Below are 26,723 nucleotides of genomic sequence, written 5' to 3' on the forward strand. Positions count from 1 at the left end.
ATCCTTATAACTTGTGAACGCTTTAGTGAATCGATTTAAAAATGATACTGAAGATTCTAAACATATTTAAGGACATTCTGTACAATTTTCATTAAATTCTCAATATTTTGAAAATAGGTACAAAACATCCTTAAAAGTATTCTTCAAAAATCAAGCTAATAATTACGATGCATGAAATAAGAAAAATATAAATCAATTACACAAATTAGAGCTTACTTTAAAGGATTGTACGAAGGTCCAGAGTAAAATTCGTATCGTGTAACCCTGCCTGAGTAGTTTGATCAGCCTGGCGGCGCGAAAGAGCCTCAGGAAACCGACATTGATGAAATTCTCCTGCAGGGAACAGAGAAAATTGCACTTAACCCCACAAAATGCCGACTTCTTCTCTGTACACTAGAACGGAGCTTCGCGCGTGCAGCGTTTCGGTATTTGCACGTGACGCGTCAAAGGATATCGGGAAAAATCATTTTGACGTGTCCTTTTTTTTCTACCTTGACGATGCACGAACGAAGCTTTAGAGCAAGTCAATATTTTGGCGCGATAAAAATAAAGATGTTTAAAATTTATATGTAATTTCGATATTTAAGAGAGACTAAGGGTCTTAAAGAAATGCAAGATCACTGCTGAAAGAGGAAACGAGGAATTAAAATGTATTACTCTAATAATTATTAAATTATTATTATACAAAAAGAACTCTATTTTTAATATAACACAGTCTAATTGTTACAACAATAAATTAGTTGTATTTTTGTTGTAAGTTTAATTGGCCATTTCATTGAAAATTAATTTTGTTTACTATAAATATATGAATTATTATTTAATCAACTTTTATAAATATCAACGTTTATAAATTAAATTAGAGCTGCTGAATTCTCTTTCTCTATCTCTCTTTCTAATGCACATTGATGATTTTTGAAGTTAAAGAATATTAATGAAAAATTATGTTTTACTTTAATAAGTTCTTTTAATTATTCAATTCTAACGTGAATAAACACGTAATTACGCCAACCCTTTTGCTGTAATAAAATTGTATTTAACTTTCACATCCGATTTAATAAGTCGAAATAGAGATTAATTCACAAGACATCGCATCCATATGCTTTTAAAGTATAGTCTGTAGTGTAATTATAATGTAACAACTACTTGAATTGTTGTCAATGTTGTAAAATGTACGAGATTGTTAGTGTAAAATGCACAGTCTATGTATTTAGAAAAGTGCATGCATAGGATAAGAAACGGGGATAAAAGTGACTCTTGATCTAAAAATAATTTTTAGAAAGATCCTCGAAAGAATATAAAGTACTATTTTCAGAATCTAGTTTCTCTTTTTGTCTGCAAATAATTATAAATAAAATCACATCGATTTCATTCGCCAAGTTTACCATAATTTTTGCTACGAACATATCGGGAAATAAAAATAATAATAATAATATATAAATAACGTACAAAGATAGCTATGTATAAAATAATTGTAATTTTTTTATTAGTGAAAAAAATTGTAAAGAAAAAGAAACTTATATATTTGATCTCTACATAAAAATAAAATTTAGAATCGAGAGAATAACATTATTAATTTTATACTTGCAATATCTGCGTCCAACTTACGTCCTCAACGTAAAAATTGTATAATTTTATACCTTTTTTTCTAGCTGGCCATCACTGAACATGCTCCTTATCCGGTCCTATTACAAAAATATGCGAGATTGCGAGATTATTCCATCAATATTTTGAACTTCTGATTGTTCAACTTCTGGCAATTACGATAAGGACATAATAACTGCCAAATGAACATTGATGATGGAAAAACTTCAATAAGCAATTCGTTTCAGATGCATTTTTTACGATAATTCTATCTATCCTTTTACCATCTCTAAAACATATTTTTATCAAAAATATTTTTCAAGCATAAGCAGAGAGCAATTATAAAAAAATTGTTTACTCATTACATTTTTTTTCTCTGATTTGCAGTTTAATTATTCATATACATATACATGTTTGACTAGATCGTAATTTCTACTTTAGGACTTTAAAGAATCAATGCCATTTGTGTGACTTGGAAGAAAGTGGATAAATATTCTTTCTACTTCTTTTCCTACTTTCAAACAATACACCTGACATTGATTAAACTAATTACAGACTGATCTAGTCACAAAATATCGATAAAAGGGGAACGTATCTATAAATAAAGGATTTGTAACGGGAATATGTTTATCTGTAAGTAACTTGTTGTTTTACTATACTGTGCAAATGTAACGATGTATAGTGTGATGTATATAGCGTATGAATACAGTACGAAGCTAAAAAGATAAAGGTATTTGAGATACACACTTCGTTGTAATTTACCTGCTAGCTTGTCACATGATTGCGAATCTAAGTAAGCAGCAAAAGGGTTAAACGAAAGGCAAAGTACACATCAAGCAACACTTTTGCGATGTTAAGGCTTACTATTATAGATGCATGTTTTGACAAAATTTCGAATAAATTCGCTTCGTGAGAGTTAATTTAGTATGTTAAAACAATTAGAAAAGTGGCTTAGTGCGCCTTCGCACTATTTTCACAAGAAATTTCGTTCGTTAATATTCTCTTTATGATAAATATGATATTCTTAAATTTTAAATTTAAGAAAATTTAATTTAATTTTTAATTTTATACTTAAATTTAATTTTATACTTAAAAAAAATTTTTAATTTTACTACTCAAATTTATTCTATATTTTTAACTCTCAATTTTTACAATCTTTAAAAGATAAATGAACAAATGATGTTTCTTTGCAACACTAAATTTTAAAACGTAATACAATTTTTAATAATTACACAATTATATCCTATGCAGACATACAAATATACAGAGTGTCTTAGATTTAACGAGTCAGCCGTTAATGATAGATTCCTGAGATCATTTGGAAACGAAAATCTTAATACCAAAATGTCGAGGAAGATGTAATTTCGGCGCTACAAAAGACTAAAGATTACCAATCGGCGCGTTACGTTCTCCTGTGCTCAGGGACAGGGGGCACAGGAGATCCGCGTACAGCGCCAGTTTGAACATTTTTATGAAGTTTTCCTCAACATTTCGGTATTAGAATTTTCGTAACGCGTCGATTGGTAATCTTTAGTCTTTTGTAGCGCTGAAACTACATCTTTCTCAACATTTTAGTATTAGAATTTTCGTCTCCAAATGACCTCAGGAGTCTGCTATTAACGGCTGATTCGTTAAGTCTGGGACACTCTGTATAAAACTTTTCATGCAACTACATCATTTGCTTGCATCATCACCACCTTCATTTGTATCAATCTAGTCATCGGATCAATGCTGACGTTTTTTGCGACTTTATCAAAATGGCTTTTGTCAAAGCAAACAACCATCACAGTGTAGCCTCGAATTTCCCGGGAGATTCCAGATTACATGTGCATATACCTGGAAGAGTTCTATTACGGGTTATAGTAGCTAGAACGCGATTAACACACTTATATTCTCTTTTTGACTACTTTTACGGTGCTCTACATACCCCGAACTCGATCACGAGGGCGTCCACGATGCTGCCGATCACCGTGATGAAATCGAAGGTGTTCCAGGAATCCTTGAAGAAGTTCTGTTTATGGGAACAGTCAAAAAAATTGATTAGCAAGATAATCTTTGGTCGTTTCCGTTCGATATTTGATTGTACTACCCCGAAGCTCGCTAAACAGCTCCGACACGTTTTCTATGTCAACAGATGCAGATTAGAGCTCTAATTGTCTGTACAATTCTGTAGACGAGCAATCAGAATCAAAGCCAAGACACCATGAAGAGTAACAATTGAAAATTAGACATACTACAAAGAAGAATTCAAAAGTTAATAATTTCTTATACAAACTTAAATATAAATTTTAAAAATATATTGTGCTATTTACAGAACTTTACGCACACTCGTTTCGTATATAACTGAAGATATTCAAGTAAATTGTTCTAGAATCGTGTGTATCGATATTTCGTAAAAGTATTTTTTCTGAATTTTTTACCATATTTAAGATTATTGTGTTGCTTACCTTCAGTGTTTGCTATAGATAATTACAAAATTATCTAGATAAAGATAAAGATAAAAATCCGTAAATTTATCATAGATGAGATAAATATGATTTTGCTGTTACTTAATCTAGATGAAAGATGAGATAATTATTGCGATAATCTAGATAATTATCAAGATATTTTTGTTTATTTTAGAAGACTATAAATATTTGTAAAAAAATGTGACACAGATTATAAATGGGATATTAAAATCATAAATACATATTCCTTCTCTTTTCCTAAAGAATATTTAAATAATAGCAAAAAGGTATATAAATGATATGATAAATATTTATTTATTAATTTATATTTATAATATATTTATAATATATTTATAATATATTTATAATATATTAATAATATAATAATAAAATATTTATAATATATTAATAATAATAATATAAAAAATATATTTTAGACATTTTAGATAGATTTTTAAAAGCTTGCTTTAGATTTTTGGAAAACTTTTTTGCATAATGAAAACGTCATCTTAGACAATTTTTAGATAAGGTGACATATATTTTTCATCTAAGATAAAGATAAAGATACTTTGTATTTCTTCATCTAGTTAAAGATAAAGATGATCCATTCTTTATCTAGATCTGATTATCTAAATAATTTTATCTAGATACCAGCAAACACAGCTTACCTTGCTAGGGCGCTTTTCCAAATTCAGTCTTGCGCTGTGATTGCTTAGAGAAATAAGAAAAGTAAGAGCTTAGAAATTATAAATAGATAACATACAAACATTCCCATATCATCAGCAAATAATCTATTATTTTTGACGACCCTCCGAATTTTTTCAATGAACTTTGTCTTCATCGTGTCTTGACCTACGTAAATATTCATAGCAAGCAATCTTGATAAATCATTTACATATCTCTGTGATCTATTAAACGAACTTGGGCGTAGCTTGAGTGTTTGTGAGACATGTTTGCGTAGCTACAACTAAAGAAAAACTACAAGATTTCCGAATACACGAAAAATATGGCACAGTATGCTTCTTCTGTGAAAGTACACGCTATTTAGGGTGTATGTGTGTGTAAGTGCTTTGTGTACGTGTGTTGTGTGCATGTTTGTGTTTGTGAGAACTCCTATATGAATGTCGTATTGTTTATGATCGCGAAACTTTGTAATGTGGTAACTTCTTTAAATGGTGCTTCTGAATCGTTGAACAAATCTTTTCGTAAAAAATAATTTTTCAACAAAATAATTATTACCTAATCAATTATTAATATTATTTAATTACATGATTAATAATTAAACATGCTTTATCATAAAATTCTTTTTCACGTAGACGTAAAAAATTATTGTAATTGTTAAAAGCGATTAAATAATTTATTTCAAGAAATAAGAATTTATATTTTAAGAAACAAGTTTTATGTATCTTTATTTTTTAAGTAATTTAACTCTTAAATAAAATTGTTTAATTAATTAAACAATAGAGAATATGTTATTATTCTTATGTTAAGTTCTGTAAAAAAAAAAAACAAATTTCATCTTTCCATTTTTATATTTGTAATAATTGTAATGCTCATCGATATGTTTAGTTTTGGAATATTTATAAAAATTTTTATGAAAAGATCTAGAAGACGAAGAGATCTGTTTTCGCGAGAATTCTCTCTAAAGCGTTTACCCATGTTACACGCTTTGGTGATCGATAATCGGCTGGAGTACAAGTGACGGGATCTCCTCTAGAGAAGTATCTACGGGAGCATGCCGGTAATAGCAAGCAAACTAGAGAGAGAGAGAGAGAGAGAAATATAGATAGAGACACGCGAATTTAATGTTCAATATTTTTCTACTTTGAACCAGAAAAAAGGAATCGTCATTTGATATCACGCAATACATAAGAAATGATATCACATATTGCATCAGTTATTTAAATTCAAGATATATATATATATATATATTTCTATAAAAAATTCATGTTAAAGTTTATCTTTTGATTCAATGCTGACTTTGAGATGGTTTTAATTTGACAAAAATTTATTTGACCGTCATTTTTTACTTCTTAATTTAAGCTTTCAATTTCTTAATTTGTTTTAATTATATCTTTTGAGAAATTCTACAAAAAATTTATTGAAAAAAAGTTATTTTACAAAAAACTTATTTAAAAAGTCAGCTTATAATTAAATAAATAAATCAAATGTTTATTCTTCCAGAATTTTTTATATAGGTGTTTAAAATTTTTGGTGTTTTAATTGCGAAAAAGCTGTTTTGGTGTTTTAATTGCGAAAAAGAACCGTTCAGTAAATATAAATTAATTTTAATAATACATTAATCATGACCAGCTTAATATTTATATATCAAAAATTCACTAAATTTATTAAGTTTACATCAAATTCGATATCTATCAAATCTCTAAGAAGAAGTAACAAATTATTTGAAGCTCATAAATGGCGAAATCCTGTTTTCTGGCGATCGCTACTTCTTGAATAACTATACAGATTTGTGTAGAAATCTCGTACCAAGAAACTTTACTTTGAATTGTAATATATTTTTTTTTTATTTTATTTGCGACAAGCAGTTTCGCGATGTCTCGGTGTGTTCCCTTCCGTTCCTCTCGCCAGTTTTCGGGATCCCCACTTTCTTCACGTGAATCCTCCGACCGGTAAAATCACGCAATTAATGATGACCGATGAGTGATATCAGTCTCGGTGGATTTAGTGGTATATAATTGCGGTGTGAATCGAGTGAGAGTGGTGAAGTTAGAGCGATTTAAAGGCTTGTTTATACCTTGCATCCGAAGGCGACGAGTTTAAGGATGCACTCAATGAGGAAAAGGAGGGTGACGACCAAGTTCACGATGGTCAAGAAGTCCAATAAAACTGCCGGCGCTTCGTGATACTACAAAATACACCCAACACACAGACGTAACACAACCCAGATTCTAATATATTCCGCAGTGCGTCCTGCATATCACATATTATGTATATTTTCACACATCTCTATATCTCTTTATCTCCTATTTAATTATATAATCTCTGTATTCGATCGCTCATTTCGTCTATTTTTCGTCCAAGCAAAGAACCCTGCTATTGGATTTACAGAAGAAATATTTCTTTGCGCAAAATAAATCTGGAAATATGTCTTCTCTTGTGAGATAAAAAATATTTCTCAAATTTATTACCAATCGTTTCACTTTTAAATTTCTTTTTTTCAAACTTTTATTAAGGATGTTTTGTACCTATTTTCAAATTATTGAGAATTTAATGGAAATTGTACAGAATGTCCTTACATATGTTTAGAATCTTCAGTACAATTTTTTAAATCGATTCACTAAAAAAGCGTTTACAAGTTGTAAGGATTTTAATTTGCACCGAATTAACATGTGTTCTTATGAGAAACGTATAACCACGTCGATTCGAATGACAAAAACACATGAAAATAATATTCGAAATTTGTTGAAAATTTACAAAAGTTACAGAAGATACAGAAGAAATAATATTATACAAGTACTAACTGGTTAAAAAGATATTAAATATAATTGAATGAAGCTAATATTAATAGAATTATTATAACTTATTAAAAATTATTCTAACTTATTCATCCATTAATCAAACAAGATGAATATTACTTTTAATTATATTTAAAAACACTCTCTGACTTTTGTACTTTATTATTTATTCTATTATTCTACTAATAATTAATTTATTATTCCAATTTTTAAAATTATCATATAATTTTTTTTATAATATTCAATCACTAACTTTCAACTAATCTATATATTTTTATTTTTTAATATAGCAAGATTACCACCCTTATCTTTTTTTTTATAAAATGATTTAGAGTATTTACATTTATATTTAATTCCCCCGATCTATTATTTTTAATTATTATTATATTAATTAATTCTTTTATTTTAATTTATATTTATATTAATATAATAATTCTATTAATATTAGCTATGTATCTGTCACAAGGCGAAATTCTCTGTCAAAAATTAATCATTTTGATTAACAAAATTCGGAATATTTTAGTAAAAACACAGTAAATATTGAAAAATACATTTCTGCATTAGCTAACAAAGATCAAATTGTAATATTCCATACAATTTCTTACTCAAAATACACCAAAAATGGATACATTCGTCAATATTGATTTTCAGCTACTTTTTGCTGGGTTTGTACATACAAAACATCCTTAAATATATTTATATTTTAATTACAAATTTCAAGTAATGCATCTCAAAAGTTTGTAACGTAAGAAAGCAAATTTTTCGTAATTACACTGCTATTTTCGAAAACATTTTTTATAGTATTTATGTGATATTATATCAAGGTATACAAATTTAAAAATTTATATTCCTTCTGGCGAATTATTCAGAAAATTGTTTGGATAGGAAATTATTATTTTTAATAAAATAATACTATTTAAAATTACATAAATTTTGCAACAACTCGACTCGAATTTTTCTTATTTTTTGAAGAGGCATTTCTTCTTCGACATTATCACAAGCAAATCTAACCAATCTCTCACAGGATAACTTTTCAAAGACTCGTATACGTGTACGTAAATCCCGATCGGTGTGTATACGACGTTCAATTCCATGTGTGCTGAGTGTGTGCTCGTGAGACGGAAATTTATACTCTTTCTCACAACACAATGGCATGCATGCGATGAATAGGAACGAGGAGACGCTTTCGCGTCTGCTCCTCGACTCGAATCTTGTCATGATTATCATATAAATCATCGTTACGATCATCATCGTCATCATCATCATCATCATCATCATTATCATCATCATCATTCTCGTCACTTCGTCATCGCCACTGTCGTTATTTCCGGCCGGCAAAAAACACGCAGTCATAATAATCGTGACGTACGCATGCGAGGATCAAAAACATGTCAGACCGTGCAAGTGATTGCGTGCGGATGCAGGCAAAAGGCGGCGGGCAAGGCATGCAAGGGATGTCAAAAAACGGAGCTTCCTTTCTGTACACCTATCTTCGGTTATTTGAGACTTCCTCTTGGATTTATTTCTCGCCCGTTTTGAGTTGCCGGTTTTCGAAAGTACTTTGGAAATCAACAGAACTCACAGGAAGACGGAAAAAGAAAAAGAGACAGAGAGAAGAATGAGAGATAGAGACAGATAGAGAGAAAGAGACGCGAACTAAAAATAACCCGATGAAAGAGTTGTGTTCTCGATTCGTCGTGTTTTGGGTATTCGTGAGTGCCAGGTGTATGACATATGAATCTTCATGTCTGAGTGTGTGTGAGTGTAAATATTTGTGTGAATTGCATTTTGACTGAAGAGCGTGCTTGTTAGCTTTCTTTGCCATTAAATAAGCTCCATTAAATTATAAATTACAATAAATTATAAATTACAATAAATTTAAAATACAATAACATGTAGAATGTTATGTTTTTCTAGATAAACTCGCTCTAGAGTGTTTAATATTACGATTGAATATCTACACGTATGTTTGACAAATATTCAAGCGTAATTCAAATTTGTTTAGTATCTTGTATGAAGTGTAATTAGCTATCGTGATAACGGGACAAACTAGATAAATAAATTAGCATCGTAAAAGGGTAAAATTAACATTGTTCACAAAAATCAAAATGGCAGTGTTAAATTGACAATTAATGATCCCGTTATCATTGTGTCCAATGTAATTATGGATTTAGAAAATTTGGGAAGATTTACATATCATTTTTCTTTACATAGCACTTTATTATAAATGTTTGTATCTGATTCTGAATTATTTTGAGAATTATTTTATAAAATTCATATAAATTATTAATAAATAATTTTGTCTTAATTATTTCTTAAATAAATAGTCGCCGAAAAATTTTTTTAAAATCCTCAGCTAATCATACGTGAAATGATAAATATAAAACGACGAGGTAAGAAGGAAAGAAAAATAATCAAGAAGCTAATTTCTAGCATAATTGATATTAAATTTTCCATCCGTAAAAAAAATTCAGAATCAGACGGAGACGAAAGTGAGCGTTTCAATGCCTTAAATCTATCTTCCCAAATTGCCCTGAAGCCTTGATTACGTGTACAGAGCTGAGCATTTTTCTGCATACTAAAGTACTTGTAGAGTTTATCTTATGGGTACGGTCCCAGAGACAAGACAGCGAGAGTACGTGTATAATAAAAAAAAGAAGTTCTATCTAGGATCTTGCAACTATATCCTTGCATAGAAGAGAGCACCATCGAAAAAAAATATACAATTCTAGTTCTATCGAGATACATATCTATATCGTTCGTACGAGGTATATCGAGAAATGGAAACGCTACAACTACTCCGACAGCATCTAGCGCTTGTTCAGCCCTGCGCACAGAAAGTTCACTAAATAGTATATTCTATATACTTTTGTACACGCGCGAGAAAATAGAAAGTATACGGAATATCTCCGGAGTACCGAGAATATTATTTGAGACTTTTTCTACATCGGTACTCGCGAAGAAAACGCTCTAATTACTTTCTAATAAGCGGCACTTACCGGGCGACGCGAAAATTGGCCCTCGTGACGTTCCCTCTTCTCCCACGATATTTTTTTATAATCGCATATTTATTGCATTAATTTATTTTTTTATATGTTATTCTGATAAATCAACGCGCACATTTAATAATCGTTGAATTATTTTAATTTAAATTAATTATTTACGTGTTTCATCTTCAATTATTCAAGCGGCTTTTTTTCGGGAAAACGATTACGAGGGGCCATTTTTCGCGCTACTCGACCTGGCGAGAGTCTCGAATTATGAATCTCGCTTTATTCGGAATATACTGAGAAATTCGATGAGAGAAAATTGTTGGTAGTATGTGGAGCCTACCTTCACGCCGAATGCGGCGATCTTCAGTATGCACTCGACAGTAAACATCCCCGTGAAGCACATGTTCATGTACTTCAGCGTATTCTTGTACGACTCGGTTTGCCGATGATACTGCAATGCATACACTGACAAATACACGGCCGACAAACAAACATATGTATGTACAAGCTTATAAAATTGCATGATTCGTGTGAAGAAAATTTTCTTTTCTATTTTATTTCTTAATTTTTCCTTTCTTTTCATTAGCACGACCCCCTTCCCTTCCCTTCCCATCCGACGAGAAGGGAAGAAGTGGCTCCGTTTTTCTTTCCTTTTTCTCTTTCACGCCGAAACTCTGTGCACCGATACATGAACATTCTGTGCTGCACAATAGATATCGTCATAACGGAGTCAAACTTGCATCAGCAAGATTAATATGTTGGAAGAAGTGTGCAGTGCGCTTTGGAATCGTTTGTGCCTTCAGATGTAATTGACAAATCTAATTTTATAGTCTCCAATCTTTTATCGAATAATGTATCATATATAAAATAATTCTGGAATTCGCGAAAATTAACCCTGCTGAAGCAGCCTCACTCCCTTCATGCTATTTTATTTGCTGTAAAAATTGCATCGAATGCAGGAAATAGCCAAAATAAAATTTTTTGGAGTAAGAGTATAAAATAAAGATAAGATTTTTAAAATAAATTATATGTATCACGTTGACAATGATTTGCAAATCAATGTTTAAGTCAGCTTATTCGTGTGTCACGAATTGGTACACAGTTTTAATCATATACGGTATGTCTAATAAAGCGCGCGATATACAGGGTGTACTAAAAGTCTGGAAACGGTCGAATATTTTATAAATTATGCACTTTAGAAATATTTCAGACAAAAGTTGTATGGCTTGAAGAGGGCCATAAGATGGTGTCATTGATTTAACCTTGGAAAGTCGTTTGAAGATCACGTGAAGGTCACCTTTAATTTTTTTAATTGAACTACCTATTTTTTATTACTTATTCTTGCAGCTTATCTCGAGAGCTTTCCAAACACTATAATAAAGTATTTCTTCATTTCTTATTTTTCGAGTTATGAGGCTTGAAATAATTTCTTGATTTTACATAAACCATAAAATATCTAGTAAAATATTCATTTTTCGATTATCTTATCTTAATACTTTTATGTACAAAATAATGAGTGGAATCAATTGCTGTAAAGAAGACACATAGTTATTTTTAAGAATTAACAATTACATTTTTTTTATTCCTTTTTTGATTCCTCTAATTATTTTGTACATAAAAGTATTGAAGTAAGATAATTGAAAAATAAATATTTTATTAGATATTTTATAGTTTATGTAAAATTAAAATATTATTTTAAGTCTCATAACTCAAAAAGTATTCAATGAAGAAATACTTTATTATAGTGTTTTGGAAAGCTCTCGAGATAAGTTACAAGAATAAGTAATAAAAAATAAACATAAAATAAAGGTTCAAACGAAAACTTTTAAAGGTCAAACCAATGACACCATCTTATGGCCCCCTTCAAGTCATACAACTTTTGTCTGAAACATTTCTTTCTAAAATGCATAGTTTATGAAATATTCGATCGTTTCCAGACTTTTGGTACACCCTGTTTGTGAATTATATATATGTTAGAAATATAGTGATGAATGTCATCTTATATTCGAACAATGTGGGGAGGATATCTCTTTTTTTATATATATGTCGTTAACTTATACGAATCTACTGGGTGTGTGTAGAAATATATACTTAATGAAATGTCTGTTTTCTTATATTCCTGCGGTTGGTCTTTCATTCAACGAATGTGATGCATATGTCAGCTGTGTGTACATGGATATACCAGTACCATTATATGCACTTTGTGTTATACCTTTTTAAAAACATGACTAACATGAGATATCTTGATCATACTGGTATAATTAATAATTAATTCTTTTCATCTTAATTGGCATTAATGGATAGTATATCGGGGATTTTCTGAATGATGGATACTGCCGGAAGCAACGACAAGAAGAAAATTATTTAACATTATACAAAGAATCTTTTTTAAGACAAATTTTTCTTTTTAAAATTTGTAAAAATTTTAAATAATAAAATAAATAATAAAATATACATAAAAAGAGAGATGTATAAAAATTCTTATGTTCTCCGATATTTAAGAAAAATAAAATAAAATCTAATTCTAAAATTCCAATGTTACGTTAACTGATAAACATTAAATGCAATATTTAAGTTTATTGGATAAAATTTCATGGTATCTTTTATGCGTCAAAATTAATTCTCTTCTCATCATCATCTCCCACGGACGTCTGGACTAGAAGTTGGATTGAATCTAAGTGTCTAAAGAAATTAGTCGCGAAACCGATAAAGATTGTGATAAGAAGAAAAAGAGAGAAACGATTGAGAAGGAAAACGTAAGAAAAACAATGAAAAACAAAGATATTTAAAGTAAGTGAACCTCCGGAACACAAAAAGAGTGCAATTCAATTAACGAAGGGATCGTCAGGAGGTTACGAAACTTCGTTTCTCGAAGTGCTTACATCTTTTTGCAATCTGTGTCTTTCTTTTCTTTTTTTTTTTTCGTTCAAGGGAGGAACGAGGAAAGGGTAAAACGTGCGGTCACCCCGTGCAGAGTGTGTTTTTTGTCACTGTAAAACACACACACACACATTCAGTGGATATCTAATGTTGTTGCTGTTTTGCTCAACTTCTAATATTGGTCGATCTGTTTCGGGCTCAGCCAGCATGCGACACGCAGTCTTGCACGTGTGTAAGAAGAAGTGCGTGACACCTAATATGTATATACATCGTACATCGCCATTCGAACGAAGGCAATCAATTACAATCGACTAGCGTCGAAGATTGATTTTAATTTGCGTTACATTATCTCACAATTATTAATTCTCTATTTTAATAATTAATTATTTTAATAATTATTATTTTAATAATTATTTTAATAATTAAGTATTAAATAAGTATATTAATTATTATGAGACTAGAATAATCAATCTTGCGATTTCGAAATAAAGTGACACATCTCGTATATCTAGAAGGGAAGAAATTTGCTTTCAACTAGTCAAGTCACAAGTTTGTTATTCTAGTCGTGAGAAATATATTGACGGAATAAAATACAAATATTTAATTTTTTAAATGTCACTATTTCCTTTCTCTTAAAATTTCAAAGTGCTCGTTTTTACATAGTAATGCCAAAGTAATAATGAATATTGTCTCCCCTCGTTCGCGCAAGCGTTCGAGCAAAATATATGAACACGTAGTATCTCACTTGGTATGTGCTCTCAAGACCTGGTGCAGTGCGTGTGCAAGTGATCTGAACATTCCGTGTTTTCTTGTCTTTCTTTCAGGCAAACAAGTCCGATCGCAAATCATATAATCGGGCGTGAATTAGAATCAGCGCATGTGTGTGTCTAGATCTCTAATTCAACGAGTCCGAACTCAAGCTGTGATCTCGTTCCAAAGAGAAATGAAGGTAAAATATCTATCTCGTGCGTTCTTAAACAACCTGTACAAGTCAAGGGAACTGAGAGGCAAACGAAGAGATCTAGAATTAGGTTCTAGAATTCAGTTCACGTGATTGAAAACGTGCGCGCGCGAATCCGGCTACTTTTCTCTTATCGATTCGCACTCGTTTATTCTAACAACAAATGAATAGAGAATCGGAAAAGTGAATCAAATGAAACATTTCACGGAGAAAAATGGGACAAAAGTATCTAACTCCCAGTCGGAAAAATTAATGATAGAAATAAGTTGAAGAAAATAACATTCGGCGAACAAATTTTTTATTTAAAACCCAATGAATTTAGAACCCGAATATATATATATATATATATATATATATATATAAATTTCAAATTTACCTCGCTTAATTATTAGTGACGTATTAATGACAATTATTAATCAAGCGGAATGAAATTTAGAACAAAATAAATGGAACATAACGTGAAAACTTTTTTAAAATTAGCAGTTATTACTTAAAATTGTTGTAAACATTTCCTAATTATTTTAATCGTCTCATAAAATCATTAAAAAATTATTATTACTCTTGTATCATTAAAAATTAATAGTTTATATTTTCCAATGATTTTGCGAATCCCGACTGTACAATAAATGAACACTGACTAAATAATATTTTTAATAATTATTTCCTAATAACTACTAATTTTTTTGCATTTCTCTCATTTAACCAAAAATTTAATTACTTAATTTCACATTAGTATAACAAGTTTTAACGTTATTTGAAAAATCTGCCATTGTTGCATTCCAAGAGAAAAGAAAAAGTTAAAAGGTAGTATTTTAAAACAGCATGTGGGCTCGCGTGCAGGACTCGTAGACGTCAAGAAGGTGCAATCTTTTCCGGCACCTCGGCTTTCTAAGTCATTTCAAGCGAGGTTGAGGTGCAACGCGACTGCCTCACTTTACTACCAGTTAAATCATGGTATTAGCGAGGCGAACGCAAAAATCGAACGCACGTCGTGTTAGTATCTGTGTGTGTTATTGTGGATATCACATTGATGTTGAAAAACATATTCCCTTCGCACGTTTTCGAATATAATCTACTTCGAAAACGAGGACACAGCAGTTTTTTGTTAGCCATGCAATTGGTCGAACGAGGGATCAGAAACTGATTTTGAGATAAGGAAAACAAGTTTAAAACAAAGTAACCGAGCAAAGAAAACATTCTCGTCTTATCGATCCTCAAAGTATCAAGACAATAAAAAATGTTTACAAAAATTGTTATAAAAATTATCATACAAATTGAGGCGCCATTAATTTTGCCTCACGATTTCAATATTAAACGTAAGTCTTTTATAAAAATTCGCTTAACATTTTGAAGATCAAATATCGATAATACTTGCAAATTTAATCCGTTGAAAATATACTGAGAAATTAATTAAAATAAACATAGAATAATGATTAAATTAAATACACGACTCATCAATTATCGAAGGAGAGAAGGAGAAATAATATGAAATCGTTAGTCGATTATTAGAGATGCAAATAAATGTCAGAAATAAAATAGTAAAAGTGACACGGACAATATATATATCGCTCGAGAAAAGGAGAAATTTTGCGAGGGCAAGTTTCAAGAACAGGATAAGATAAAATTCGACATAGCTGTGTACACGTATTGATATAAAATACAAGGGTGATACAGTTATACAAAGAAAACGATTAAAAAAGATCAGCAGGCAAGAACAACAATGTCCTCGTACGTATATATAACGTATAATGTGATATATAAATATGATACAGTCATTCGTAGTATTACGTACGCTGCGTTTTTAGACGCGACATAATCTCGTTTATGATATCGCGTATCTTCATTATGCTAACAAGAGAGGATACTGTTTGTCGATTGGTTAAAGTTGCCGATAGATCTAACGGGTCTTACGCTAAAAGAATGCATGGACGTTGAAAAGAAACTGGGAACGATAAGTATCGCAGGACTGAAAAATAAATGAATGATACATCGCAGTTCCAGCAAGACTGAGACCTATAAGTGCGCCGAATTTTTATTTTCTTTAGTTAAACACATCCGATATATCAGTATTTAATTATAAAAATATTAAAAAATATTTTTTATATTTTTTATATTAATATTAAAAAATATTTTTTGCATTAGGAATATTAGCTAAATTTTAAACGGATGATAAACAACATTTTCTACTCGATTGATGCGTACTGGAAAATAATAATTTGCACTTATGTCCCCTTCTTATTTAGAGCCGCAACATGAGAAACCGAAAACAAAGGTAGTTTGAAAATTATGTAAAAATTCTCTTGAACCGATTTGATTTGTGTTCAAAGGAATTTTTAAACGTAATTTTTGTTTTCGATTCATCTCATAGAAGGGATGCGTATTGTGGGAGTCTTTCTTTTTTTCATTATCCGCATTTTCTATACCAGAGCTGATCGGGGAGAAAAATTTTTTAATTTGATTAGCGAAATTCTCTTTAGAGAAATTTGAATGCGGAAGAGAGACTATAGGACACTTACCTTCATCATAAGTAGTATCGTATTCAATACGATGAGTATCATGATAAAATATTCAAACGGTGTGGATACGACTATCCTCCAGATTTTGTACTTTACGCTATTCCGTTCCTTCGGCATGTACCTCTCGAGCGGACGAGCTTGTATTGTAAAGTCTATACAAGATTTCTGAAAGATTAATACAAAATTATTAACACTTGATACTAACAAAAAGATAGATTCTTACGTAATCGCATTATTTAAAATACATTTGGATGAAAAAGAAAATTAAAACAACTAGGAAATTACAAAATAAATATAAAAAAATTTATATACCTTTGAAGAAAAATTTGTAATTTAAAAAAATAAAAATATATAATATATATTTAATATAAAAAAATAATTTTATATCTCTTATCGATGTAATAATTTTATATCTTTTTATTTTGTACGCAAATTATATTTTTTTTAATCGTTAGAATTTTAATCGTTAGAATTTTTTAATTGTTCCATGGAACGACTTCGCGTTATCACCAATTTAAATTTTTATATTGATTATCAATAAAAAAATAGAGTATACTTCGATAAACGAATTCAATACAAGTGAAAGAAAAATGATTGACTTGCAGGACATCACCTGATTTTTATCAATTTCACCGTCCTGTAATTCAGCTTCTCCCTGCTCCTGAAATGTGATGATAATCAAGGCCACGAAGATGTTGACAAAGAAGAATGGAAAGACGATGAAGTAAACGATGTAAAAAATGGACATCTCAATGCGAAAGTTTTGGATGGGGCCCTGGTCCTCGTACGTGGCCGCCATCGAGTTCTGCAGAATTTGCGGCCAGCCCTCGCCGGTCTGGACGGCGAACAGCGTCAACATGGCCACCATCACGTTGTCGTAGTGAAAGGACTGGGATTGCCAGGTCCGATTCCTGGGCTCCGGCAGCATGTTACCTTCCTCGAAAACGAAGTATTGACCGCTGTTGCGAAAACAAAATTAGTCTCTCCATTTGTCTTCCCTTTCCCTATTCATAGTTTCGATCGTTATTATTAAATATTCTAATATTTATTAATATTTAATAAATATTTAATTAATAAATATTTAATTAATATTTAATATTTAATTAATATTTAATATTTAATTAATATTTAATATTTAATTAATATTTAATATTTAATTAATGAATATTTATTGATGTTCCCATTTACTTGTCTCCCAAAGACAAGTAAGTGGGACAATTGGTAGCGTACTCACTTGCAATCCTTTCTCGTATACTTGCTCTCGTCGGAGCAGTAGAAAAATTTACCATTGAACAGCTGCACCGCGATCACAGCGAATATGAATTGAAACAATATGTACACTATAAGAATGTTAATGACGTTCTTGAGACTGTTCACCACGCAGTCGAACACCGCCTTGAGCTTCGGCACGCGTTTTATCGTCTTGAGTGGCCTGAGCACTCGTAGCACTCGCAGCGATTTTATAGTCGAGAGGTTCTGGCCGGCCGAGCTGCCGGTCATGTCGAAGGCGAACGACACCATGGCGCATATCACTACGACCGCGTCCATAATGTTCCAAAACTCGCGCAGATACGAGCCCGGATGGAGTATGATGCCGAGATCGATGATCTTCAGCACCATCTCGATGGTGAAGACACCGGTGAACGCGTAATCGAAGTAATTGAGGATCTTGTTCCTCGGCGCGCTCTCCGAGACGGGATCCTCGGCGGCCAGCGCGATACTCGACAGCGATATCACCACCATTATAAAGAAGTCGAAGTACCGAAGGTTCACGACCCAGTGGGCGGCTCTTCTTACGCTGCGAACAAAAGGTGGCGTTATTATTCGCGTGGGAACAACAATCTTGGAACAATCAAAAAATTATTATTATTAATTTAAATAATTAATTCCTAATTATTAATTATTATTGTCGTAAATTCTTTCTCAAAATGAAGATATGGAAGATATTGAAGATAATGAAGATATGGAAGATAATGAAGATATTGAAGATATTGAAACATTGCGATTGTTGATGAGAAATATTTTCAATGTCAACTGAGCTTTTCAATTGATTAGAAAAAATTGGCTAATTGACTGGAATGATGAACTTACGGATTCGTAGGGGACAGTATAAACATGGAGGAGTATGGCAGCATTGGTTTTGGTCCCGTGTCGTCATCTTCATCCTGCCTCCTCTCTTCAGACGCTTGGTTATCACCTCTTCCATCTCTGCTGAAAAAATGATACATCATTCTCCATTTTGTACATGTACTTCCTTCATCGACATTTTGCTCCTTGTATTTTCTAATTAATCTATTATATTATTTTAGTCTTTTTTTTCTTATTTAATAATTATGACGAAAATTATTAATCATAAACGGAAATATTTCAGTCAAGAAGAAAAACTCCAATGCAAATTTTATCAATGAGTCTCTGAATTCTTCGACTCAAAGTTGCCATAAAATGTTTTTGCTAGTTAAGAAGATTATTTCATTTTTAAATAGAAAATAAAACCATTTCGTATTCTAAAAATGATTATATTTGCTATAAATTATAGTTGACACGACAAATTGACAAAAAGAGACGAGAATTTTGACGAATGACGGAAGAGAGAAGAGAAACTTACAAATTCTGGGTTGGACTTGGAGGGCAGATTTCCACCTTCGGTGCGCCACCGTCTCTGGGCTTTTGCAGCGACTCGATCTCCTTCTCGAGCTCCTGCAACTGCTTCTCCTTATCTTCCTCTTTCTGTTCCTCTTCGGCGGCGCTTAGTTCCTGCGCGTTCGCGAGATTGTCGACGGCGATAGCCAAGAAGACATTCAGCAGAGTGTAGTTGCCGAAGAGTACCAGCACGATGAAGTAGAGCGAGTAGGCCATGCCCTGCGACTCGATACCCTGGTACATCACTTCGTTCCAATCTTCTCCAGTCAAAATCTGCGTCAGCAGCATCAGTTATTATACAAGTGGAAGCTTTTTCTTATGAAAAGATTAAATCTAATTTTGTCCTATCATACGTTTGGTATCTACAAATTGAATCTCTCTTAAATGTACATTAAAATCGTAGTAACAATCGGTTGTACTCACTTGGAAGACAGTGAGTAGTGCGATGGGAAAGGTGTTGAAGTTGGTGGGCGGCGTGCCTCTTTCGAAATTGAACTGGCCACCGAATAGCTGCATACCGAGCAGCGCGAATATGAGGATGAAAAGGAAGAGTAGGAAGAGAAGAGAGATGATGCTGCGCATCGAGCTTAGCAGCGATATCACGAGGTTTCTTAGGCTCTTCCAATATTTGGTGACTTTAAAAATTCGCAGGAGTCTAAGGGCACGTAGGACGGAGAGGCCGAAAGAGCCGGACTTCAATGCGGACCAGATCACCTCGAAGATCGAGCCACAGATGACGATGCAGTCGAAGCGATTGAAGCTCGATTCGAAGTATGTGCGGGGACCGAGCGCGTAGACCTTTATAAACATCTCCATCATGAAGAGGGCCAGGAACACAAACTCTGCGTAGTCTGCGAATAAAAAGAGATCGATTTTCAAAGAGCACCAAATTCTTCAGATTATTACCAGTGTTTGCTGGCATCTAGATAAAATTATCTAGATAATCATCTAGATAAAGAAATGAATCATCTTTATCTTTAACTAGATGAAGAAATACAAAGTATCTGTATCTTTATCTTATATAAAAAATATGTGTCATCTTATCTAAAAATTGTCTAAAATGACGTTTTCATTATGCAAAAAAGTTTTCCAGGCAAGCTTCTAAAAATCTATCTAAAATATCTAAAATATATTTTTTATATTATTATTATTAATATATTATAAATATATTATTATTATATTATTAATATATTATAAATATATTATAAATATAAATTAATAAATAAATATTTATCATATCATTTATACACCTTTTTGCTATTATTTAAATATTCTTTAGGAAAAGAGAAGGAATAAGTTTATGATTTTAATATCCCATTTATAATCTGCGTCACATTTTTTACAAATATTTATAGTCTTCTAAAATAAACAAAAATATCTAGATAATTATCTAGATTATCGCAATAATTATCTCATCTTTCATCTAGATTAAGTAAAAGTAAAATCATCTTTATCTCATCTAAGATAAATTTACGGATTTTTATCTTTATTTTTATCTAGATAATTTTGAAATTATCTACAGCAAACACTGATCATTACAATCTTGAATTCTTGGAGACGTTTGTCACGTTTGACGCTTGATAAGCTCGGGAAGTTCTTAAAAGATTAGGTTAGGTTAGGTAAAGGTTAGGTTAGGTAAAAGGACTGTTAAATAAAATAATCATAGAATCGGAACTCACAGAGGAAATCGGTGAGCCATTTCGGTTGCTCGTAATGTTCGACGGCTACGCAGATGGTGTTGAAGAACACAAGGACGATGACGAACCAGTAAAACTGCTGCGACTTGACGGAATTGCGTATCCAGAACCTGAATCTCTTTTCGGCCCGCCAGAATTGTAGACACGTGCCCTGCTTCTTTACTTTCGACTTGAAGTAGGAGGTTCTCGAGAACCCTATAAAATAGAACAAATCTCTTCAATATCATATCAGAAATCTTCACGACCCTGCTAGGATGTGTATTACAGACCAGTCGATTGTTAATTGCATCTTATATGCTTTTATTTTTTATTATATTATTTTTGTTCAATTTTAAAATCTTTTCTATTTTTCCTACACGTTTCTTACTAAACTATTTCTGCGATTGGACTCAAACATCGTATGATTTAAAATATTACGATCTGTAAACTCAAAGTTTTTTCAACTTTAAATATTGCAAATGATGATATTCTTCTAACAATAAGTCTATTTCAAAAATCTATATCGCGAGGAAATCTGGCAATTATATAATTATTTTATACATCGACTGGAAGAAAATTAGAGGATTTAATTTTTCTTTGATAAAAGATGGATATAAATAGAGATACATAGTTAAAATACTAAATTATTCTACCAAGCAGATACGATTATATGTATATGATGATGCGTACATATTCTGGCTACTCAATCTCTATATAACGTCGACAGACTAGTATCTATCCAACCTATCTATCAAATTCTAGGGATCAGGATTCCTAGTATGTACTACTCAAGGGATTCAATTCCTCACTCGATAATACTAAATATTCTACTATTTTGTCAGTTCACTTTAACTAGCTAAGGTTATAGCTGTATCAATAATAAAAAAATTAATTCATATTTTATCATCACATTGTACCTAAATACTTTTGCCGGAAACATTCGCACTCATCGTTTTATCAGAAATTATTTTACGGAAAAGAAGAGAAAGATTATTACAATTATATTATTTTAAAATAAAATTTTACTAATAGAAAAATGTATATATTTAAATTAATAAAGAAAGAAAGAGCGAGGGAGAAAGTAAATTTTTATATCTTTAAAAAAAAATGTGTTATATTAATTTTCATAATTCGATTGTTTAAATTTATATCTTTTTCAGAAATTTAATTCGAAGCAAATTTTGTATATTTTTGGACGATCGTGCGAATGTTCTCGGTAACAAAGGAAAGATAATATTTATGCATCGTCACATCAATCAATAGAAGCAACACCTAGAAAACTAAAATAAATTAGCTATCGAGTCCTCAGGTTTGTCTCTTGCGCAATAAAATCCGTGTGATTCCGAATGATATGCATCGACCATATCAGCAGTAAATCGATCCGAGTAATTACATGGAATACAATTCTTTTCTCTACCACGAATAAAGATATTGAATTAATTTTTTATTGTTATTCTTCGAAAGCGTATCAATGTAATTGTATTCTCGAATATTTTGAGCAATACATATTCTGAAAAAAATGTATCATTTAATAAGAGCAGTTTAAAGCTATCGGAAATTATATCTAAATACCAGTCCTATTGTATCTATATGTTTTACTGCGAGAAAATTAATTTTTATATGTACAATACGCGTCAACGATCCTGTCGTAGGCGGAGCAAGGGGAGCGTAGAACTGGCCACTGCCCGTTGATTGGCCAGTTGATTGGTTCTACGCTCCCCTTGCCCCGCCTACGACAGGATCGTTGACGCGCACTGTACATGTCCACAGGTGACTATTGATACATCCTGTATACGCGCATAAGTACCAAACAATTAATTTACTAAGCAATAGCCCGTGTCTCTAATAATTATGTAAAAATGTGATACGCACAATATTGTACATGTGTGTATTTACCAACCATAAAAGAATCTTTTACAAATAAAAATACAAAAATAAAACAGTTACACGAATAATATTACGAATACAGCCTTGTTTTTACGTTGGTCTTTACGAAAAGTCATGGCATTCACGGTTGTAGTTACCTTTGAGCTTTTTCTTAGGCACTGAAACAAGAGGAGCATCTGATAGCGTGTGTTTAGAATGTTCATCGGCAAAAATTATGGGAAAGGATCGTTCTTTTCTTTCCCTCTCGCAAAAGGAAGAAATCAAACGTAATTCACAAAATATTAAAGTCGATGAATATGAAAATACGCTAACGTGCCAATAAATAGAGAAAAGTTTTAGAACGAGATAAAAAGGGCCAAAATCTCTCGCACACCAACGATTTCCTTTGCATGAATTTTTAAGAAAGGTATATCGCAATATATTTGTGTACATTTCTCAAATTTAATACCATTGTTTAACTAATTTTAACATTGGTTTGCAAAATTTTAACGTTGATTATAATTTTCGTTAATTCGTTTTTTTTTTAATTTATCATTAATTAAGTTTCTCCACCACTTTTCTTAATATTATTACAATTTCTTGAGGAAATCGTTGATCGACATAAGTTCTGACTACTGAGAAATCGTGAAATCTCTTACTACTTGAACTTGATCTCGATTTCACAATTTTGCGTTTGTTCGAACACTCTGAGAAAAAGTCACAACTCGAATGAACAAGAAGAAGAGAATACTTGATGAACGTCGAGTTGGCAAAATACAACTCACCATCGTCCTGGTCGTCCTCGCCCTCCTCCTCCTCCGTGTCTGTACTCTTGCTCTTGCCAAGATTTTTCAATTTCTTCTTCTTCGCCGCCGCTCTTCTTCTTACTGCGTAGAATATATGCAGAGATATTAAGTTGTGCAATTATAACTTCGAATAAATTACGCCACTTAATTAATCTTTTATCGTCATACTGAGAAAAATCGTTTGATTGTATCAACAAGACGTATATGATTGAAGGCATTTTGGTTAAATCAAACAAGAATTTCTAGTTATTATGATAAGATTTTTCATAACTAGAACGTTTAATAAATTTTACTATAAGGATTTGGTTAGTATTTTCTGGTTAGATCTATAAAATTTCTTGTTACATTAATTTCTTTGCTTGCCACTCTTAACATAACTCGTATTCAATATTTGCCATGAAATGTGTATAGAGAACTAGTATTAACATTAAATTCAAAGTATATTTTTTTCTTTTACGAGCAGTAGTGCCAGACATAGGACGCCAGCTCTCTGATTGTGTGTTTGAGCTGCATCCTCTTCTTGCATCACTGTTTATCAGTTTAATTTCTAACAAACTGAATTTAAAATAATTTATTCAATAATCTGGATTGAATTTATCTAATAATCTTGTTGGAATTTAAAATATTAAACAGACTTTTGAGATTAGATGGAAAAAATTTTAGACGACTTGCTGGCGAGTTTAATATTATCAACCACAAATTTGGTAAATTTAATAGGAAGAAATTAATCAGATTCATCTGGTAATTCCTACAAGAATTCTGGTTCGTCCATTTTCCAACAGACATAGTGGTTGAATCTATCAGAATTCTAATTAATGCAACCAGATTTTTTTCTCAGTGCAGCTATTGAAAATATGTAAGTTGTACATTTGTTTATTCTCGAAAGAGGTATCAACAGATACAAAAGAATGATATTTACATGAAATAAAAAATGTGGCAATATATGTCGTGACATTTTTTAGTTTACGGTCTAATAACATTGTGAAAATCGTAATGTTATACATTACTTATATTTCTTACATTTCTTCAATAACTTTGACAGATCATAAAGTCAACAAAATAACGAAATATTATTAAAAGTTAAAATATATTATTAAAAGTTATTAAAAAAAAATTAAAAGGTTATTAAAAGTTAAAATATATTTATATGTACCATATGCAAAATATGGAAAATAGAGCTTATTGCATAATATAAAAGATGAGGATGTGTTTTTGATTTGATTGTGATGTTGTTTTTCTATTAATTAAAATTATTTCGCACTAAGAAAAATTCGATTCGATTACGTGAAAAAAAATGCGAGCGAGAGTATACTTATAGGAAAGCATTTTATATAAATATGCACGAGCACGTTTCGGAGATGTAGAGCTCGTTTCGCAAATCTTCTCGAGAGTGCAAACTTTAAAAAAGTGAATATTCATGATATCAATCGTTGTATGTTATATGAACCTTCTAATATGTGCATTTTCTCCTCTTCCGTGGTTCTCTCCTCGGCAAGTATCACCTCCTCTGAAAAGTGAACATTACGTATTAATAGTAATCAATATAATTTTGCGTTTCAATATACGCGAGGACAACTCATGCGTACAACAAGCTTTCGCAAGCACACTCTTTGCACAATAAAAGAATTGAAATAGATCGAGATCGGAAATATATATGCTCGAGAAAATTTAAAATTCAATCTTTCACGTCGGAAATACATTAATTGTGCATTTCTATTTTTTGCTTATCAACTTGCGATTTTATTCTCGAAACATTATTTGGTATACTACATTTCTGTGTATTACTTTTATAATATTTTTCCTGAAAAAAATCTAAAATATCCTTATTTTGCGCGAAATAGATTACTGTCAATCTCTTTCAATTCACGTATTTCTTCTACGGCAATTGATCTAACCTGCTTTGCAGATCCAATTGAGGTAACAATTCAGTTCGCGCTCAAGCTGCTGCTCTCTTCGCAACTTCAGAAAGGACTGTCGGTTCTCCACTTTCTCTCTCTCCTTCGCAAACTCTCTACAAGCGTGATACAGATGACATGGGAGCTTACTCGGGAGCATTTAATTCTTTTATAAAGACTAAGTTTAGCAGGAAATTTTCTAGTAGTATCATTGAATATTCTAGCAATACCGGCATATTTAATAAGCTACTGTGTTTAAATAAAATATCATAAGAAATATTAAAAATTATTTTTTTCTTTTGCGAAATACTTGTTTCATGGATTACTTTAAACTAGCGTGTATTACGGTATGAATAGTTATACATAATTATGATCAATTTATTGTTAACTACTCTCTTACGTACATATGTTACTTTTTCCTAATTAAATCTAGCGGTGATTAATTGAATAAACGAGAGGCGATGCCAAAAATTTACGTTCCTATATAATAATATATAACGCACTTTGCATTGTACACTCATTGCGTATTCAGAACTAAATATTTATATAATATCTTGAACTTTGTTTCTCGCATGTCAAAGATTAGAAAAAATAAAAATATTTAATTATTTGACATGTAAATATAATATACATATATACAGGGTGTCCCAGACTTAAGAAATCAGCCGTTAATGATAGATTCCTGAGATCATTTTGAGACGAAAATTCTAATACCAAAATGTTGAGAAAGACTTCATAAAAATGTTCAAACTATGCGGGCTCCTTGATGCGCTATATCTCTGAGCATAAGAGAACGTAACGCGCCGATTGGTAATCTTTAATCTTTTATAGCGCCGAAACTACATCTTCCTCAACATTTTAGTATTAAGATTTTCGTTTCCAAATGATCTTAGGAATCTACCATTAACGGCTGATTCATTAAGTCTGGGACACCCTGTATATATCTAATAAGAGAATAATAATAAATTTATAAATCAGAAAAC

At 31.4% G+C, this 26,723-nt stretch overlaps 1 protein-coding gene across 15 annotated transcripts in view; it reads right to left on the minus strand.

The window, feature by feature from the left end:
* The window catches only part of LOC105258693 (voltage-dependent calcium channel type A subunit alpha-1), a 200,741-nt gene that overhangs the window by 29,809 nt on the left and 144,209 nt on the right, over positions 1 to 26,723 (minus strand). For 9 of the 15 annotated variants that reach the window (XM_025414293.1, XM_011270129.3, XM_011270121.3 and 6 more), the window contains 14 exons: positions 25,741 to 25,856; positions 25,293 to 25,352; positions 23,825 to 23,926; positions 21,177 to 21,389; positions 19,921 to 20,348; positions 19,463 to 19,770; positions 18,949 to 19,068; positions 18,092 to 18,655; positions 17,471 to 17,816; positions 16,858 to 17,022; positions 10,841 to 10,951; positions 3,509 to 3,592; positions 1,638 to 1,682; positions 217 to 333 (listed from right to left, as the gene is read on the minus strand). In XM_025414293.1, coding sequence (XP_025270078.1) covers positions 217 to 333; positions 1,638 to 1,682; positions 3,509 to 3,592; positions 10,841 to 10,951; positions 16,858 to 17,022; positions 17,471 to 17,816; positions 18,092 to 18,655; positions 18,949 to 19,068; positions 19,463 to 19,770; positions 19,921 to 20,348; positions 21,177 to 21,389; positions 23,825 to 23,926; positions 25,293 to 25,352; positions 25,741 to 25,856 — 2,779 coding nt within the window. Of the gene's footprint in view, positions 1 to 216; positions 334 to 1,637; positions 1,683 to 3,508; positions 3,593 to 6,786; positions 6,898 to 10,840; positions 10,952 to 16,857; positions 17,023 to 17,470; positions 17,817 to 18,091; positions 18,656 to 18,948; positions 19,069 to 19,462; positions 19,771 to 19,920; positions 20,349 to 21,176; positions 21,390 to 23,824; positions 23,927 to 25,292; positions 25,353 to 25,740; positions 25,857 to 26,723 lie in introns of all 15 variants that reach the window. The other 6 variants (XM_011270118.3, XM_020029818.2, XM_025414296.1 and 3 more) reach the window with 6 other exon arrangements.

Source organism: Camponotus floridanus, unplaced genomic scaffold, assembly GCF_003227725.1.
Source record: "Camponotus floridanus strain SB8 unplaced genomic scaffold, Cflo_v7.5 scaffold8, whole genome shotgun sequence".
NCBI lineage: Eukaryota > Metazoa > Arthropoda > Insecta > Hymenoptera > Formicidae > Camponotus > Camponotus floridanus.